Source organism: Bos grunniens, chromosome 14 (genome assembly GCF_055505025.1).
Source record: "Bos grunniens cultivar Pamir isolate PY7600 chromosome 14, Bosgru_T2T1.0, whole genome shotgun sequence".
Classification (NCBI taxonomy): Eukaryota; Metazoa; Chordata; class Mammalia; order Artiodactyla; family Bovidae; genus Bos; species Bos grunniens.
The window spans coordinates 80,121,681-80,140,701 of NC_141178.1; the positions used below are offsets into that span (position 1 = coordinate 80,121,681).

The window sequence follows — 19,021 nt, forward strand, 5'->3', positions numbered from 1 at the left end:
AAAAAATTCTAAAGTTTTATGGAATGACATTAAAGAGATGTTTTATGTTCAAGAGTAGGAAAGCTTGGTATTTTTAAAGGACTCATTCCTTTTCCATTCCAGTAGTCTTGCCTGCAAAATCCCATGGATGGCACAGACTGGCAGGCTACAGTTCACAGGGTCACAAAGAATCAGACGCGACTAAAGCAACTCAGCACACACACACTTCTTTCCTGGTTTATACAAATTTAATGCAACTCAGTAAAAAATCTCAACAGAGTTCTGGTTTTGGTCAAACTTGATACACTGCTTCTAAAATCCATATATAAGATCAAAGGCCGAGAACATGTGAAACAACGAGAAAGGTTTTGGAAGGGATCTGACCAGCCAGATATCAAGAACTGCCATAAAGCTGTAATAATGAAGGCCCACAGCAGTGGAGGAGAGATAAACACATCAGGGAAGGAAAACCAACCCAGAAGCAGATCCACGAATGTAAAGTAACAGTGAGTAAATCTGTAACAGCCACACACTGGAAGCATATACATATGTAAGTGAGGATGAATTAAGAACTCCAGACCTCACTGCAGGCTAGGTCTCACGTTAACAAGGCTGAGCGAACAGCTCATGGCAGGAGGAAATTACAGTATACATTTATATCAAGTTTAAAATACTTAAAATTACTCGGTACTGCTGATAATAGTCAACTGGATGGTAGTAGTCACTCTCCGTGAGGGAGAAAGAGAATAGGGTCACAGAGGAGCATGCACAGCTTTAACAGTTTCATTTTTCTTTCTTTAAATTAGAAAAACAGAAGCAAATACAGCAAAATGTAAAGCTTTGACAAACCTGTGTGGTTGGTTTGCTAAGTCATGTCCAACTCTGTGATCCTATGGACTGCAGCACTCCAGGCTTCCCTGTCCTTCACCATCTCCCAGAGTGTGCTCAGACTCAGGTCCACTGAGTCAGTGATGCCATCCCATCATCTCATCCTCTGTCACCCCCTTCTCCTCTTGCCCTCAGTCTTTCCCAGATCAGGGTCTTTTCCAATGAGTCGGCTCTTCGCATCAGGTGGCCAAAGTATTATAGCTTCAGCTTCAGCATCAGTCCTTCCAATGAGTATTCAGGACTGATTTCCTTTACGACTGACTGGTTGGATCTCCGTGCAGTCCAAGGGACTCTCAAGAGTCTTCTTTTCCAGCACCAAAGTTCGAAAACGTCAATTCTTTGGCACTCAGCCTTCTTTATAGTCCAACCCTCACATTCATACATGACTACAGGGAAAACCAGAGCTTTGACTAGACGCACCTTTGTTGGCAAAGTGATGTCTCTGCTTTAGCCTTTCTGTACATGTTGCTTACATTTAACGTGTTTTCTAAGAGATCTTTTTAAAGTCACTTAGAATGTTGCCTCAGCCTGGGCCCCCACCGCCCAGGAAGCTGAGACTGAGAAGAGGGTGGGGTGGGAGTGGGCGTCTGGGGAGGGGACACCGAGGGGAGCAGGTCAGCGGAGGACAGGGGTTACTTGTCGAGCAGCCCCCACCGCCCAGCTCAGGCTTCCCTGCAAAAAGTCAACACCCCACACTCGCTGCAGGCCCTGGGCAGGGTGAGCACCCATGCTTCAGCCTCAGAGAAGACCCTCAGAACATTCCAGAAATCAAGAGCTACCCAGCAGAGTTAAGCTGAGGTGCCGTCAAGTCACCCTGCATAAATCTGGCTGCCACAGAGATGGCTAGTGTGGGATGTGGGCTAGGACTTGAGGCAGAGAACAAGACACGCATGATAACAATTTTTTTTTTTAATTAAGTGCATCTCCTGAAATCTTGGGCTTCCCAGGTGGCTCAGTGGTAAAGAACCTGCATGCCAATGCAGGAAATGTGTGTTTGATCCCTGGGTCAGGAAGGTCCCCTGGAGAAGGAAATGAAAACCCACTCCAGTATTGTGCTGGGTGTGTGCTTAGTCGCTCAGTCGTGTCCAACTCTTGCAACCCCATAGACTGTAGCCCACCAGGCTCCTCTGTCCGTGGGATTCTCCAGGCAAGAACACTGGAGTGTGTGGCCATTCCCTTCTCCAGGGGATCTTCCCGACCCAGGGGTTGAACCCGGGTCTCCTGCACTGCCGGCAGACTCCACCGACCGAGCTACGAAGAGCACTCTCACCTGGGAAATCCCACGGACAGAGGAGAATGGCAGGTGACAGCCCATGGGGTCGCAAGAGTCAGACACGACTTAGCAACTGAACAGCAACCTGAAATCATAAATAGAGACAACAACTGACCTCAGAGGTAAGGGCGAAGGAGGGCCTCTCTGAAATAGCATTTCACTTCAGACCCACACAGTAAGAAGGCAATCGTCTGAAGGTCTTGGAGGAGTGCTTTCCAGAGAAGGCAGTTAAGGCCAAATCTTAGAGCAGGGTGGAATCAACGGACAGAATGAGCCAAGAGCAGAGAGGTGCAAAATTAATGCCAGAGTAAAGGTCATGCAAAAAGTTCAGGATGACTTGACTTGACTTGAGCAGATGACTGACATGAATTGGTTTATGCTTTTTAAAAACATGAGGAGTTCTTATTCTGGAAAAGATGGAGTAAGCACAAATAACCCATCCCCTGTCACCCCTACTGAATCCAACTATAAATCCTACATACAAGGCAGGCAGCAGCTATCTAATGGTCTGAAAAGTAAATTATAGAAGGTGGATTTGGGAAGGAGATCTGAAATCCAAGTTCCTCTGAACATCATGAAAGGGTGGGAGAGGAGGTCCTCTGGGCTTGTTCTTTTTTCTCCTTTCTCCCAGCCCCCAGCCCCCGGGCAGTACCTCTATGAAACAGCACCATGACGGCAGTCATTCAAGACCAGGACACCAAGGGACCCAAGCGGCCAGTCCCACAAGCACAGGGCCAGTCCCCATCACTTTGATTCCCCCTCTCTGTCCTCTGACCAACAGTCCCATACACAGACACACAGCAGGGAACTCAAACCCTGGCTTTGCTGTGGAGAAACAGGGAAGGCAGGCCCCTGGACAGTGCTGGGGAGACTGTAGAAAGGACAGAGGGGAAGACAGTGGCTTGCTGAAGTGGTACTTGACCTGGGCTCTCTGTGGAACGAGCATGGAGGGACAGATCCTGAGCGGCAAGCCATGGGCTCCAGCAACTGAGCTCCAGGAAGGCACCCACGGGATGGCCCAAGGAGCACCGCAGACTCAGAAACCAGCAGTGCAGCCCGGTCCACAGCAGATGCCACAGAGCCGTGGTGCAGACCACCCACCAAAACAAAAATACCCACGTTCCCTTCAGGACGCAAGCAGGGCCCCAACATCTCACAGCAATCACGCAGCATAGGAAGAACCCAGGAAAAAGCCAATTTGCAATGGAAAATAAAAATCAATAGACTACAACTTCAAGATGACAGTCTTATCACAAAAAGACTTTAACCATGTTCTGCAAAGTAAGGGCAGACACACTTGAAACAAATGAAAAGATAAAATCTCAGCAAAGAAACAGGAGATGCAAAGAAAAAGCAAGGAGAAACCTGAGGAAAAACCTGAACTGAAAGTTTCACCAGGTGGTGAATTACCTGAGGAACTGAGGGGATGATCTGCTGTGGAATAAGAAAGGATACAGAATAAACAGCAAGTACCTGATACTTAGCGAACATTCCACCATCAAAATGGCAGGATATCCACACTTGTCAGGTTATACCCAACATTTACCAAATTAAACCATTTCTAGGCCATGCAGGGAAACATCTCTAGCGACTTTGAAAGAATAAAAATCACGCAAACATTTTTTTGAACCACAAAGGAATTAAACAAGCATACTTGAAGATAGATTAATAATATATCCAATGGAAACACTGGAGGGAAAAAAGGGGATAAAAACAGTCCTATGAGACAAGAAAATCTCTAAAAGTCATGTCATAGGAGTTTGAGATGAAACAAAACAAAACGCACACAGTTTTTGAAAAAATTATGGCTGAAAATTCCCCAAATTTGGCCAAAAAAAAAAAAAAACACATCAATGTACAGATTCAGGAAGCTCAACAAACCCCAAGCCATATAAATTTTTAATTTTCTATATCCAGAAACATCCTAACCAAGCTAAACTTTAAAAAAGCAAAAGGAAAAAAGTCTTCAGCAAGAAGTCACCTGAAAGCAGCCTGAGTGAACACCACACTTGGCACAGGAGGAGAAATTCAGAGTCTGAAGATGTCTTATCAGCATTCCAGTTTGGTCACTTAAAGGGTGTAATATCTTAAGTAAGTCATTTAATTTCTCTGAACCTCGGTTTCCTCAGTAAAGACAAGAATGCCTATGTCGTGGAATTATTAAGAGGCTTCAACAGAAAAAAACAATGACAACAAAAAGAAGAAAAATGAAGGAACTTTGTAAAAGTACAAGCAGAATACTGCATAAACAGGAGGGGTGGTGACTGTGATTAACTTGGTTGCAGTCAGTGGGGCAGCAAGAGGAAACACACACAACCCTGCCAGCAACACAATCCCAGCTAATGATTCGATACTGACTCAGCAAAAAGTGAACAGGAGAAACTCCTATGCCAAGGTCTGAGTCTGTCTAAAAACATGGCCCCACTCCCAGAAAGTTAAGTGGTGCTTTCTCCCCAAGTCTGGCTGAACTCTTCTAGGCCTCCAGGGTCCACACGTCACCATTCCATCGATCCTAGGGGTGCAGTATGTGAGTGAAGACACAGCCAGGCTGGTAGTGATAGCCACGCAGACCTTTGGCCAAACCCACGTGGACAGAGGAACCAGGCAGGAGCTGTCAGGAGCTGGACACGACTGAGAGACTGATACTTCTCTTTCTCCATCCTGAAATTGGCTACTAATTTTTCAGGAAAGACTGATTGATAACAGGTAGTTAGTTTGTTTAGTCGCTCAATCGTGTCCTACTCTTTGTGACCCCATGGACTGCAGCACGCCAGGCCTCTCTATCCATCACCAACTCCCAGAGCTTACTCAAACTCATGTCCATTGAGTTAGTGATGCCATCCAGTCATCTTATCCTCTGTCATCCCCTTCTCCTCCTGCCTTCAACCTTTCCCACATCAGAGTCTTTTCCAATGAGTCGGTTCTTCGCCATCAGGTGGGCAAAATATTGGAGTTTCACCTTCATCATCAGTACTTCCAATGAATATTCAGGACTGATTTCCTTGCAATCCAAGGGACTCTCAAGAGTCTTCTCCAACACCACAGTTCAAAAGCATCAATTCTTCGGCAGTCAGCTTTTTTTATAGTCCAACTCTCACATCCATACATGACTACTGGAAAAACCACAGCTTTGACTAGACAGACCTTTGTTGGCAAAGTAATGTCTCTGCTTTTTAATGTGCTGTCTAGGTTGGTCATAGCTTTCCTCCAAGGAGCAAGCGTCTTTTAATTTCATGGCTGCAGTCACCATCTGTAGTGATTTTGGAGCCCCCAATAATAAAGTCTCTCACTGCTTCCATTGTTTCCCCATCTATTTGCCATGAAGTGATGCCATGATCTTAGTTTTCTGAATGTTGAGTTTTAAGCCAACTTTTTCACTCTCCTCTTTCCCTTTCATCAAGGGGCTCTTTAGTTCCTCTTCGTTAGAGACCATATATGTGTGTGCTCAGTCGTGTCCAATGCTTTGTGACCCCATGGACTGTAGCCCACCGGGCTCTTCTGTCCATATGGGTGGAGAGGATGGAGAGCTTTCTTGTAAGTCTTAAGAAAGCCAGGAAGCTTATTCAATCTAATGTGAAAGTCACTCAGTCATGTCCGACGCTGTGACCCCATGAACTGTAGAGTCCATGGAATTCTCCAGGCCAGAATACTGGAGTGGGTAGTCTTTCCCTTCTCCAGGGGATCTTCCCAAACCAGGGATCGAAACCAGGTCTCCTGCATTGCAGGTGGATTCTTAACCAGCTGAGCCACAAGGGAGACCTTCAATCTAAAGTGACCCAAAAACAGAACAAATCATCGGAATGTTTTTCTGATGATATGATCTCACCTTCACTCCTGCCACACAGATTACGGAGCTTCCAAATCTTGCTGAAGACTCTGATAGTAGATTTACTGTCCATTAGAACCGAGTTTCCCAAAGAGTGATATGATGTCCCCTTTCCCAAAGGGGACTCATGCCCTGAGGAAGGGACAGACTCGTGCCTGTGTTTTGGAATGAACACTTCAGCATCGCCTGGAGAAAGAGTTGGAAAGGGAGAAACTGAAAGCAAAGAGACTCTGAAAGGCTGTTGCAACTATCCCAGAAAGGGGAGAGGAGGCTGGCCTGAGGGAGACAGGTGATACGCCTGAGTCAGTCCAGGGCTACTGAAGTGGAAAGGACAGATCTGGCGACCGGTGGAAACACGGGAACATTTCCCTGTGGTCGGCTGACACGCAACCCGGCCCCTGGGGAGGATCTCAGGGCTGCACATTACTGAAGGCAGGAAGAGCCTCTGTTTCTGAGCTTTTAGTTAGTAAGTTTTAAGATGTTCCCTGTAGTAAAAGGAAAAAATTTTGAAATGGTGAGAATCAAAAAGACACGGGATAACCAGTGTCGGCAAGGACGTGTAGAAAACTGGAACCTTCGTACCCTGCTGTTGGGAACGTGCAGTGGCACAGCCGAGCAGGAAAACAGTCGGGCAACTCCCTAAATGGTTAAACAGTTACCATATGACCTGGTAATTCCACTCTGAGGGATACCCAAGAGAAATGAAAATGCAAGCCCACACAAAAACTGGTACATGAATGATCGTAGCAGCATCATTCTCACCAGCCAAAAGGTGGAACCAACCCAGGACTAACGAACGGAAAATGAAATGCCACACATCCGCACAATGAAATGCTGTCCCACATAAAAACAAACGACATACTGAGGCCTGCTTGTGGGTGAACCTGGACAACGCGATGCTAAGTGAAGAAAGCCAGTCACGTTTTATAAATTGCTAAAACAGGCCAAGCTACTGAGACAGAAAGTAGACTGAGGTGGTGCGGGGTGGCAGGGAGGAGGGAGACAGGAGGCACTGCCGACGGGCACGGGGCTTCTGCTGGGAGAATGAAAAGCTCTAAAATCAGACGGTGGTGATGGCTGAACAACTCCGCGACTAAACCCAAAACTCAGAATTACACAGCTTAAGTGGGTGAGCTGGGCGGTATCCAAACGACGCTTCCATAAAGCTCGGGCGTGCAGGCAGCGAGAGCACAGGGGTGCTGGAGACGGGCTCTGCAGGCTCGCAGCTCAGCCCCACGGCTGCTGCACCTCACCAGGGCCCAGCGCTCAGCATCGCTGTGGTCTTGACACACACGCTCTCTACTCCATTACAGCATCTGCTGGGCATTCGTAACGGACCACAGGAACAGGAGAAGAACCACAAAGCCCACACGTTAAGAGGGGCATGAAAACGAATGCTGGGACACCTGGGCCCCAAACCCAAGGCAAAAAGGTGACGCAGCCTGACAGCGAGGGCACAGCCAGCCTCTCATTCTCTGGGCACAGCCAGCCTCTCATTCTCTGGAAGGAATACAAGCCCAGCTCAAAAAGGGCGGAAACGTGCTTACAAACAACAACCTGAAATCATGGTTCGTGGGACTGGCATTTGACATTATGATGATTAAAACTCTGAAAATGCCAAATGCAAAAATTCCAAGTGGAAGGTCACAAACAGCTCTGGCCAGTTATTGATGACAGACAAACTACGTTTTAACATACACTCAATCCCTAAAGCAGGTATGACATGGGCCTTTTTAATTGATGTTTATAAACCATACTTGCTAAGCTGTGGCTGACTCTTGGTGAACCCCATGGACTGCAGCACGCCCAGGCTTCCCTGTCCTTCACTATCTCCATGAGTTTGCTCAAACTCATGTCAAGTAGTTGTAAGTTACCTGTTAAATAGAAACATTCTTTAAATCTGTCTTTAAGCAAAGAATATTGATAGTGTTTTAAAATGAATGTTGAGACATAACATTCAATAATATAATGGTTCAAAACAAAATTAAAATAATCGACAGTAATAATTTAATAATGTATACAATTAAGACATAAAATAGGACCCTTTGAGGTACAGCTGTGAGTGGGAACAGAACAATGAGGGGTGATTCATGGCCTGGACAGCCCCTCAGTGACGACACTGGGGACCAGAGGAAGCTCACTGCCACGTCAACCTGGATGACATGTCCAGCGGCTCCTGCCACGGCCGGCGTTGGGGGTGGGGGTGGGGGGTCGCAGCTCCTGCCTGTACGGATCTACACTATTTAACACCTGCAAAGAGGATGAGAAGTGTGCTCGTCACTTCAGTGAACACACACCGACAGGAGCAGGAGAGGATGAAGCAAATGCAGTAAGTCATTCATCTCCTTCCAACTGGGGGCTCTGTGAGTGGAACAGAAGGAGAGGCAACCCTGGGGCAGGGGCGCGGGGCAAAGAGCAGCCCTGGGTTTTGAGGCACAAGAGTCTTCCTGATGTTCAGTCATTTTTGTGCCCCTCTTAACATATGGCCTTCATGGTTCTCTTCTTGTCCCTGTTACACGTGGTCTGTTACGAGCACAAACCAGACAGTAAAGCACAGAGGAAATGATGTGCTCGTCAAGACCACGTGAAGGAAAACTGATGACTAAAGAAATAGGAAATGACTTGCTCAGGACCACAGAGCAGATGAGTGGGAGAATCAGAATCTGAAATCAGAGGCAGGTACACTGGGTTCTGAATCCTGCGCTTGTTAAAATCCTAATTCTTGTTAAATTAAAAACCCATTCAAATCAACACAGCAACCTGGGAAAGATCGACCGTGATAAAATCTATCACTGAAAGTGCCTTTATTACATGTCTGTGAGCACGGGCCGCCCACGGCGTGGAACAGTCCCACCCCATGGGGGGAAATGGGATTTTTCTAACTGGCCGGGGAGAAGCACCGTGGTGCATCAGGCTGTGTGATTTCTGTTAATAATGTAATAACTCCCACACCTTACACCCTGGCTCAGGGGAGTGCATTTCCCACAGAGCTCAGAGCAGCGATGTGTAAGATTGGATCATTTATCCTGACGGTCTGGGAAGAAATTGCTCCTGAGGAGGGGAAGGCAGGGTGGCCCCATCCATTTCAGTCCGTCCCCAACAACATTAGCAGGCGGCTCAGTGTAAAAAGCGAATCTCAAAGGTAATTGATCTCCTAAATAAAAGTTAGCTGAAACCCAGGTACACCCCTGAAGGAGGATGGTTTAAAAAAAAAAAAAAGGCAAAGAGAATTCCACCTGCCATCTATGCTGTGCTTTGGCTCCGGGAAAACACTGGCCCCTCCACTGTTCACTTTCATTCTTTCATCCCCCATGAAGGGGCAGAGCTGGTGACCACAGCAGTGGGGACAGAGGGCTGAGGCTGGGAGAGATCCAGAGACACTTCCACAGACAGAGTGGGTAAGGGGGGCCCAGGCTTCTGGAAGCCCACTTCAGAGCACTGTGATGGGAAGCATGGGTTTTGCTGGAGAGAAGACCAACATTCAAATGCATCTCTTTTGTTCATTAATGTGCAACCTGGGGTGAGTTATTTAACATCTGCATACAGCAACACTGACTTCAAAGGGTTCTCGGGAGTTTAAATGGGACACTGCACAGTGGACCGAGGGCATGACTAGGAATAGGGTGGGTCCTGAATAAATGGGATTTCCCTACCCTGACTTCTAGAACTCTATCAGTAAAAAACTACCAATGAGAAAAACGGCATAAATCATCAGTATTAATGAGAGGGGCACTGGTGGCTCAGCTGGTAAAGAGTCTGCCTGCAATGCAGGAGACCTGGTTTCTATCTCTGGGTGGGGAAGGTCCTCTGGAGTAGGGAATGGCAACCCACCCCAGTATTCTTGCCTAGAGAACTCCATGGACGGAGGAGCCTGGCAAGCTACAGTCTATGGGACCACAAGAGTTGGACACAACTGAGCGACTATACCACCGCCGCTGATGAGAGGAGCCCAGGAGCGAGATGTGATAACTGAGCGGCTATACCACCACTGCTGATGAGAGGAGCCCAGGAGCGAGATGTGATAACTGAGCGGCTATACCACCGCCGCTGATGAGAGGAGCCCAGGAGCAAGATGTGATAACTGAGCGGCTATAGCACCGCCGCTGATGAGAGGAGCCCAGGAGCAAGATGTGATAACCTTTGCTATTCTGGTTTCAGAACAGGGTTACGTGAGTCTTTATGCCAGCAATAAGGCTGTCTTTTGATGAATGTATAGCTTCTTTTTGCATCAAAGTCAGCTTGAATGCCCATAAAGGCTCCAGCTAACATGGATTCGGTCATCTAGCTGTGCATCTGTGTCTGCAGCACCTTGCAGTCAGGGTATCTGGAAGCCAGTCTGTCACGGGCAAGCTGTGAGACTGGGAAAACCACAGGCCTTCTCTGGGCCTCACTTGTGATGCAAATGTGTGGCGCCTGGCCATCGCTGGGGATGCCTGACTCTAAAACGGCCTGAGACGACAAGACAATTCTCACCTGGGAGCGAGATGAAAACCAGTGTCCACAGAAAACCGTGTCATGTCAACCGGAACAGAGTATAGATAAAATGAATGATAATTCTGCTGTATTTCAGGCCAACGATTTATCCAGATCTCTACAGAAACTGGAGCAGAAATATCAGAGCGGGCACTCTGAACTCTGTCCAGTATGCACTGGGAAAGTCTTCAAGCCAGACGGTGATGTGGGAACATTTGTCTTTACGAGACGACACAGGAGCAGGCTGGAGGCAAGGGAGTATTTCTAGAGTCCTAAGGGAAGATGGCAAACCTCAAGCCACAGGATCAGAGCTCAGTGAGACTGAGCAAGAAAGGAGAGGGATTAGAGGAGATCAAACGTCAACCCACATCAACCCAAGAGCAGGGAAAAGAAACACGTGGGCCAAAAGGAAGAGAGTGAGGCCGGCGACCAGGAGCCAAACAGCGCGTCAGCCCACCACCAGCTCCTCCAGTGCTCCGCACCAAACCACAAGGCAGCGATGCTTCTCATCTTAAATCGTCATTAGGAGCTGCAGGGGCCATGACACGGAAGCCAGAGAGCAACAGCGGGGAACGAATCCAACTTGGTGACAATCTGCGCTGCTTCTCAGACCTAATTATGTGAGCGGTGGCAGCAGGAGATGAGGGGACGAGAAAGAGGTGCACGCCAGGGTGATGGTGGAGCGGACTGAACGCACGGGAAGGGCCTGAGAAACTCGAACAGCATCTGGCAGGCGTCCCGGCCAAAGCTCCCTGCCGGCAAGTGCTTTGATGCCTTTTACAAATTCAAAACAGAGGTGAGCGCTGGCAAGAGAGACCATTACTCTGTGGATTGAAAAAGTGATAGATGATGAAATGAGATGCTGAAAAGCTCAAGCTCAGCCATTGATTCTCACTGAGGCCATTCCCCGGGGCTGGGAGAAAAGCAGTCTTTCCTATGAACTCAAACTGCACTTACTTTTGGCGGGGGAGCGCTGTATCACTCTAAAGAGAGTTTTCTATCGACATTAACATCCCCCCGTTATACTCTGTGGACGACAGAGCCCACGGGTGAAGGGGGCTGCTGTACATAACGGTCTCTCCCCTCATGGTCAAGGACGGACAGGTAAAGACAGCCTTAACTCCATTAAGCATAAGTACCACTAGGCCAGTCCATGCTACCGGAGAGGTAAGGTGTCCCTGGACAGCGGGATGTGGAACGACCCGGGGGGTCAGGACCTGCCTTCCAAAGGCTGCTCACCACCTGGGCAGGAATCCAACCCCACAGGGTCTCCAGGTGTCTGCAGCCCCACCCAGCACTATCCCCAGGTCACACAGGTCAAAGTTTGGGTTGAGAAACTGTCATTCTCTCACCTAAGGGAGGAACAACCTCTAGTATCTCTGGCCTCTAATGGATCTGAAGGAGACAAACTGATTTCTTCCTCCCTGAAGGAAGGCTAGTCCGGGAGAACCAAACAGGAGGAAAAGCCTCCCCAGGGAGGGCGCTCTGGGCAGCACGGCCCACCCTCCCGATGGCTGGGGACTCCAGGAAGCGCGGGCCGAGATGCTGGATGGCCGGGCCCTGCACAGTCCTCCTAGGAGGACAGTGGGACAGAGATAGGCTGGACTCCTCCAGGAGCGTCCAAGGCACAGAGCCATGTACCGAGTCCCTGCTAATGGACACCTGCACCGGACCGGAGTGAGGCCTGGGCTCGGGACAAGGAGCGGGCCTCCACGACGACAAGCAAGCACGCTGCAGGGAGGACGCGATCACCACAGCATGGGCCAAGAGGGAAGCCCGCCCACCCCGTCTCCCCGAAGAGGCATTTCCCTGCACTGCCTGTTCATCTGATGAAGACCCGGGGAGGCTGACCACCCTGGCACTCTGGGCGGTGGGACCAAGATGAACACCACGGCCAGAACTGTGGGTGCAGCGCCGTCAGCCGCGAGAGCAAGGCTGGCCAAGAGCTGAGGTGCACGTACCTGGTGGCCGGCAGGGTACTGACCCGCGTGAAGAACACAGACGGCTCCACCTCCACGTGCAGCCCCAGGGCCAGGTTCCTGTAATACCCTTCAACGTGGCCTGGGCCTCCGGAGTATTTGAAGTTCAGGACAGCTTCCAGGGTCTAAAAAGACGGAAAGAAAAAAAAAAAAAAGGTCACTTACTACTCCCTGAGCCGACCACCATCCAGCCACGTGGCCGGCCTCCCTCAGGTGAGGGGAAGGTGACCCCGGCTGGTGAAGCAATGGGCACTGGGCAGCTCCACCAGGGTGGCCACTGGCACCTGATCCTGGTACCATCTTTCCTCCAACAATGCCCCGCAGCTAACAACATGCACGATTCTCAGCCTGCAAACACGAATGGAGAGAAACTCGAGGATGATTCTGTGATGGGATCTAGCATTTCAGAGAGACAAGTGCATTTCAGTCAGCATCATTTAAACACACAGATCAGGTTGTGGGGGTGGGTGGGGGCTTCCATGAGGGAGCTGGAGCATGGCTCCTAGGCTAACAGTGAGTAAGGCTGATGAGCCCCAGACTCATGCAGATAAGGTCATGGGGCAGCCATAGAGCCAGAAGGCCAAGCAGGAACAAGTTCCTTCCAGGAGGGACATGGTGGGGACACCCGACCAGGGGCAGAGCCGGCCCCCACACAAGCCGGCAAGGAGTCAGTTCACGAAGTCAGTCAGTCCATGAACTTCTGAGGGCTGAGGAGGGGCTCTACAGATAGTGGACATCCTCCAGATGCGACGACAGTTCCCGCCCATGCCAGGCTCTTCTCCAAGGACCTCCCCTGGGGGACTGGCAGGGGCAGAGGTGCAGGGGAGCCTCCCTGGGTAGTACAGGCCTGGAGGATGTGGTCAGCAGCCACCAGGGGAAAAACACGAAACGAAAACCCCAGCTCCAACCCCTTGGCCCCATCCCGCCCCCATCCACACCCTTCTCTCCTCCAAAGCAAAATCTTTAGCTTCTGGAGGAGGGGTGACCAATGCCAAGGGCACACAGGCAGGGGTAAATATCCATCCTAGTGAGGCGAGGACAGGAGGGCCAGGATCCTAGAGCGACGCCACGAGAGACAGAGCGGGAAGCCCGTTCAGAGCGCCCACCTCTAGACCAGGCAGAGGCTGGTGCTACAGGGAGAGGGCCAGGGACTCCGAGAGCCCACGCCGCCCGCGATGCGGGGTGCAGCTCCAACCAGGGATGGCGGCAGCGGGAGGACAACAGCGTGCCCCTCTGCTCCTGCAGGCCCCCAGGAGGAAGCCCCTAGGGTAGGAAGGAAGGTGTGCAGAGACCTCCGTCCAGGTGCTGGCAGACAGGGAGGGCTCAGGGCCAAGGAGAGAGGACCTTTATGGGAAAAATGCCTGGAACCTCAGCAGCCCCTACCACCTTCCTCCCCCTCCCCCAGCACGATCCAGAGCCTGTGCCGCACCAACAGTAACCATGGCAACAGGAAATCTCAACCCCAGCTCAGCTCCTCACTAAAATGACTCAGCCTTCCCCAGTAAGGTCCTAAAACAGGCAACAGCACACTGCGGCCCATGGGCCACACCTGGCCTGTAGCCTGGCTCTGCGTGCCCTGGAGCTGAGAACAGCCTTTTACATTTTTAAAGGGCTGCACAACAAAATAAATGACAAAACCAAAGAAGAATATGCAACAGAGACCACAGGCGGCCAGCACAGCTGAAATATTTATCAGATGCTCCTTCACAGAAGAAGTTGACTAATAAAACTCTTAAGAAGCAAACATAGCCATCAATCATGGGGACCTTGGATTAGGAATAATTCCAGAGATAACACACCAAGAGACAAACGGCTGGGGTCGTGGAAACCCAAGGAGGGCAGAGCTTTGGGGAGAAGGGATGGAATACCCACTGCTGCAGCCAAGCCAGGTAAACAGGGCCTGAGAAAGTGTCCACCACATCTGGAGACTGGCTGGGCTCCGATGACCCTAGTACGGGCATTTCCCAGAAAAGAAAGAGGGAGGGTGAGCTGGGAGCACTGTCGGGGCTGACAGTGCTGATGGGGCCTCAAAGCCACGTGTTCAGGGTGGGGATTCGAGCACATGCCCACCCGCGAGAGCTGTGGGAAGCCACGGGTCCCAACCGCAGGATAGGCCCACCTGCCTGGCCTCCTCCCTGCGCTCCACCAGTCACGACTCAATAAGCTGTCCATGCGAGACACAGCGCTTAGCCCTCAGGCAATGGCAACCCACTCCAGTACTCTTGCCTGGAAAATCCCATGAACGGAGGAGCCTGGTGGGCTGCAGTCCATGGGGTCGCGAAGAGTTGGACATGACTGAAGTGACTTAGCAGCAGCAGCAGCAACTGCTTTCATTGACCCATTCCTCCTCTCCAAAGGAAAGGCAGGCACAGCTACGAAAGTGCTTAAAATGAAAGAAAACCACCATATGTGCGTGCTGTCAGGCGCCATCCCAGCTGGAGGACGGATCTCCTCTGGGAAGGACACGGACAAAAATCCCAGAGACAAGCAGCCTGGTACAGCGGGTAGGGAGCAGGGAGGGAGGCCAGTTAAGCTTGGCTTGATGCTCTGGCTAAGTGAGATCTTGAGCGTGTTATCCCACCACTCAGCCTCAGTTTCTCAACTGTTAAATGGGGCTAATAATTAACACCTATCTCACTGGATTTTAATGAAGACTCAGTGAGAAAGTGAAGTATAAGCTCAAGCAGGCACTCGTTAAATAGACTCCTTTCTCCCTCTGCACCCTGACCACTCGATACCTGAAGACAACGTGGCTTAAAATAGGAAGAAAGGGGAAATGGATTCTAATGCCATTTAACATTTTTTGTAGCGTGGTAAAATACACATAAAACTTACCATTTTAACCATTGTTTAGTGTACAGTTATTTGGCATTAGGCACTTCCCCATTGTTGTATAAACATCACCACCATCCATTTCCAGAACTCTTTCATCTTCCCAAACTGAAACGCTACACACACCACACAAAAATCCCTCCTGCGCCCTGCCCGGCCTCTGGCAGCCACTGTTCTCCTGTCTCCACGAATCTGGCTGCTCTAGAGGCCTCATGGAGGTGGAATCGCAGCTCTTTTGTCCTGTTGCGACTAGTGTTTCCACGGTTCAGCAGTGTCGTTTCAGAAAATAATTCCTTTTTAAAGTGAATAATATTCCACTGAATGGATGTGCCACGTTCTGTTCATCCATTCACTCGCCAACAGACACTCGGGTTGCCTTCACTTATTGGCTATCGTGACTAACGCTGCTGTGGACATGCGTATGCACACACCCGTCTGAATCTCTGCTTTCAATTCCTTTGGGTGTATCCCCCAGAAGTGGAACTGCTGGATCAGAAGAAATCCTGTATCTAACCTCTTTAAAGAACCACCATACCACGTCCCACTGCGACAGAACTAGTTTACATCCCTAACAGCCATGCATAGGGATTCCAATTTCTCCACATCCTCAGCAATACTTATTTTTTCCTGGTTGATGGGTTGTTTTTAATAATCACCATCGTAATGGGGGTGAAGTGGTATCTCATTTTGGTTTTGATCTGCATTTCCCTAATGACTAACGGTGTTGAGCATCTTTTTATATGCTTACTGGCCATTTGCATATCATTGGGAAAATGCCTACTCAAGTCCTTCAGCCCCATTTTAAAAGCTCATTGTTCCAACTTGTCTCCCACCACTCTTCAAGGTGGACGTGTTTACAGGCTCCTCTGAACTTTGGTGCTACTGATTCTCTGAACCTGTATAAATGTTGCTCCTCCTTCACGGCCCCACCCCGCCCCGTTTCCAGTAAGATGGCTGTACTGCCTTACTTTAAAAGGACTCAACAAAATACAGATTAAAAAAAAAAATACTCAGGCATCATATTTTGGTCTCACCACAATCCGAAATTCTTTTTCCACAGCATACAGCACTGCACTGTAATCTCAAAAGGACGGCCAAGTTTATAAGCTAAACTTTTGAAAACCCGTGTCAGGAGAAGGTGAGACCCCCTCATACACACATCCCAACCATCCTTTCTGTAATGACTTTTTTAATCCAACAGACTTCCATCTGTTTGGCCTCTCCTTTCATTCATCTTTCCAATCACTTCCTGGGTACTTTCTGAGCACCCGGACCTGTGCTTAGAACAGTGAATACAGGAGGGTCCCTGACCTCAGAGAGCTCGGTGTCGAGTCAACGGATGTCTGAGTAAATTAACTGATAAATGAACCGCCAACCCACCACCCACTATATTCACGGCAGCCTCTGCAAATGCAGGCATGCGGGTCAAGGAAATCAACAGATTCTCAACAATGGCCTTGAAAAGCCAAAATCTGTGAAGGAATAAAAAAAAATTCATGCTGGATTTTCTGTTCTTTAAAGTAAACTTACAAGTTGTCCCCAGGGAGTGATATAGTAGAAACCACCTGGGAAATAAGCAAAAACTACACATAGAGAGGTAACCAACAAGTACCAGATAGCAAAGAAGGAACCGTATTTCTATTTTCTTGGAATTGGCTATTTCCTTACTCTGTAGAAAAGCAAGCAAAAGATATAATTACGGGGGAAAATATGTAATTTATGAAAACACAGAAAAGATTCTGTGAAATTATTGCATACTACTGCCTTCCTTCCTTGATTTAAAAAAATGCCTTCTCAGCTCCATAAAAGTAGAGTATTTTAATAAAGCCATAATGTGGGCTGATAAGGGAAAAGACATGGGATGCCCAAGCTTTATTTCAATGAGAATGTAAGGGGAGACAATGCACCACTATGCCGTAAGACTTCTCCTTCTTCAGACACGTGACGGTCTCAATTTCAGGGAAGATTTATTATACAAATCAGAAATGGGCAAAGAATTACAGAAAAAGTATTTCTTTTCTAGCTGTATAATAATTTGTTATTTGAGCTGAAATGAAAGGTCTTTCAAGAGCTGCCTTTTACTGAGCACCTACTAAGTGCCAGATGCTGTGCTACCTGAGCCTCACACACGGGCTCTAACATGAAGAGCCCTCCAAGGAGAGTCCAGCATAAATGAGCAGCTCAGTGAGTGGCCGAGGCCACGGGCCCAGGCTCAGGTGCAGAGCTGCACGGCTGCACAGCCCACGGTCTTCCGTGTACGGGACTGCCCAGAGCAGTGCTCACCCATCCTTCCACCCACTCACTCACTCACTCACCCTGGATGGGTGTGCACTAGTGTGAGGGACTGTGGCAGAAGACACGATGCCATCCCTGTGGGCTCAGGTCTAGCCAAAGACACAAGCCCCAGACCCCTAAGACAGCTGTGCTACACTATGTCACAGAGAAGGGCCCTGGATATACGAGGATACAGGAGAAAAGAGGACGGTGTGTGTCTAGGGTAGAGTTGTAGAAGAAGAGACCACAACCCAGCAAGGAAGAGAGGATTGGGCGATTATTAAATAGAAATTGGACAAATGATGAAAGAAAAAATCAATTAAACTAAAACTCATTTCATGAAAGTACCAATTAAAGCGACAACCCTCTAAGTTAGGCTGATCAAGGAAACAAGAAGTGAGAAACTGGTTACTGATGTCAGGAATGAAAATGCCCATCAGCGCAGAGCACAGGCACATGAAGGGACGATAAAGAAAGAGGGAAAGCAACTTCACGCCAACAGACTGAGCAACTCAGGTGACGGGCGCACGTTACCGAATGGAACCAACGAGAAGCAGACTCAAAGAGCCACCTGCCAACTGAAGACAGGATTCATAAATTAACACAGGATTTATAAGTGAGCATGAGATTTATAAATTACACACCCTCCTAAAAGAAACCCCAAACTCAGATGGCTTCCCAGCTGAATTCTATCAAAACCTAATTTTAGATACAACACCAGTTTATACACACACATTCAGGAAAAAAGGGAGAAAAAGTTCCCATTCTTTTTATGAGGCCAGTATTATCCAAATGCTAAAAGCAAAGAAAGCACAGGCCTATATTCCTCGTGAATTTAGATGTAAAAATCGTCAATTATTACTGAGTCAAATACAGTAATATTTAAAATGAGTAATACATCATGATCAAGTAAACTTAACGATCGAAGGTTTGGTTTAACATTAGAAATCAATCAATGTCATTCACCATATTAACAGACCATTAACAGACAAAACAGAAGAGCCATATGATTATCTCAATAGCTGCAAAGAATGCAATTGAAAAAATTCAAAACCAATTTATGATTTCTTTAAAAATCTCAGCAAAATAGGCATAAAAAGGAACGGCTTCAATCCACAAAGTGCACCCGTGAAAAACTTGCAGTTAAAACCAACTTAATCATAAACAATGTTTTGCCTCTAAAATCTAGAGTAAGGCAAGGACATAGCTGTCATTACTTCAATCAACAATGTAATAGAGATCCTAGGGAAGCCAATAAAGCATGAAATTAAAATCATATATGTCAGAAAGGAAGAAATAAAACTGTCTTTTCATAGATGACACAGTCATGTATCCACAAAAAAAAAAAAATCCTAAATTATCTACTAGAACTCTCAGAAATTGCTAGTGGTTAAGGTAAAATTTACAATCACTTTGGAAAACAAAAAAGCAATTCCTCATAAACTTAAGTATAGAGTTAATAAATTATTCAATAATGAAACTCCTACCAAGAAAAAT

General features: G+C 48.2%; 1 protein-coding gene across 8 annotated transcripts in view; it reads right to left on the bottom strand.

The window, feature by feature from the left end:
- The window catches only part of TRAPPC9 (trafficking protein particle complex subunit 9), a 406,815-nt gene that overhangs the window by 146,326 nt on the left and 241,468 nt on the right, over positions 1 to 19,021 (bottom strand). For all 8 annotated transcript variants that reach the window (XM_086337447.1, XM_086337441.1, XM_086337440.1 and 5 more), the window contains one exon: positions 12,401 to 12,543. In XM_086337447.1, the coding sequence (XP_086193573.1) occupies positions 12,401 to 12,543 (143 nt within the window). The remainder of the gene's footprint in view (positions 1 to 12,400; positions 12,544 to 19,021) is intronic.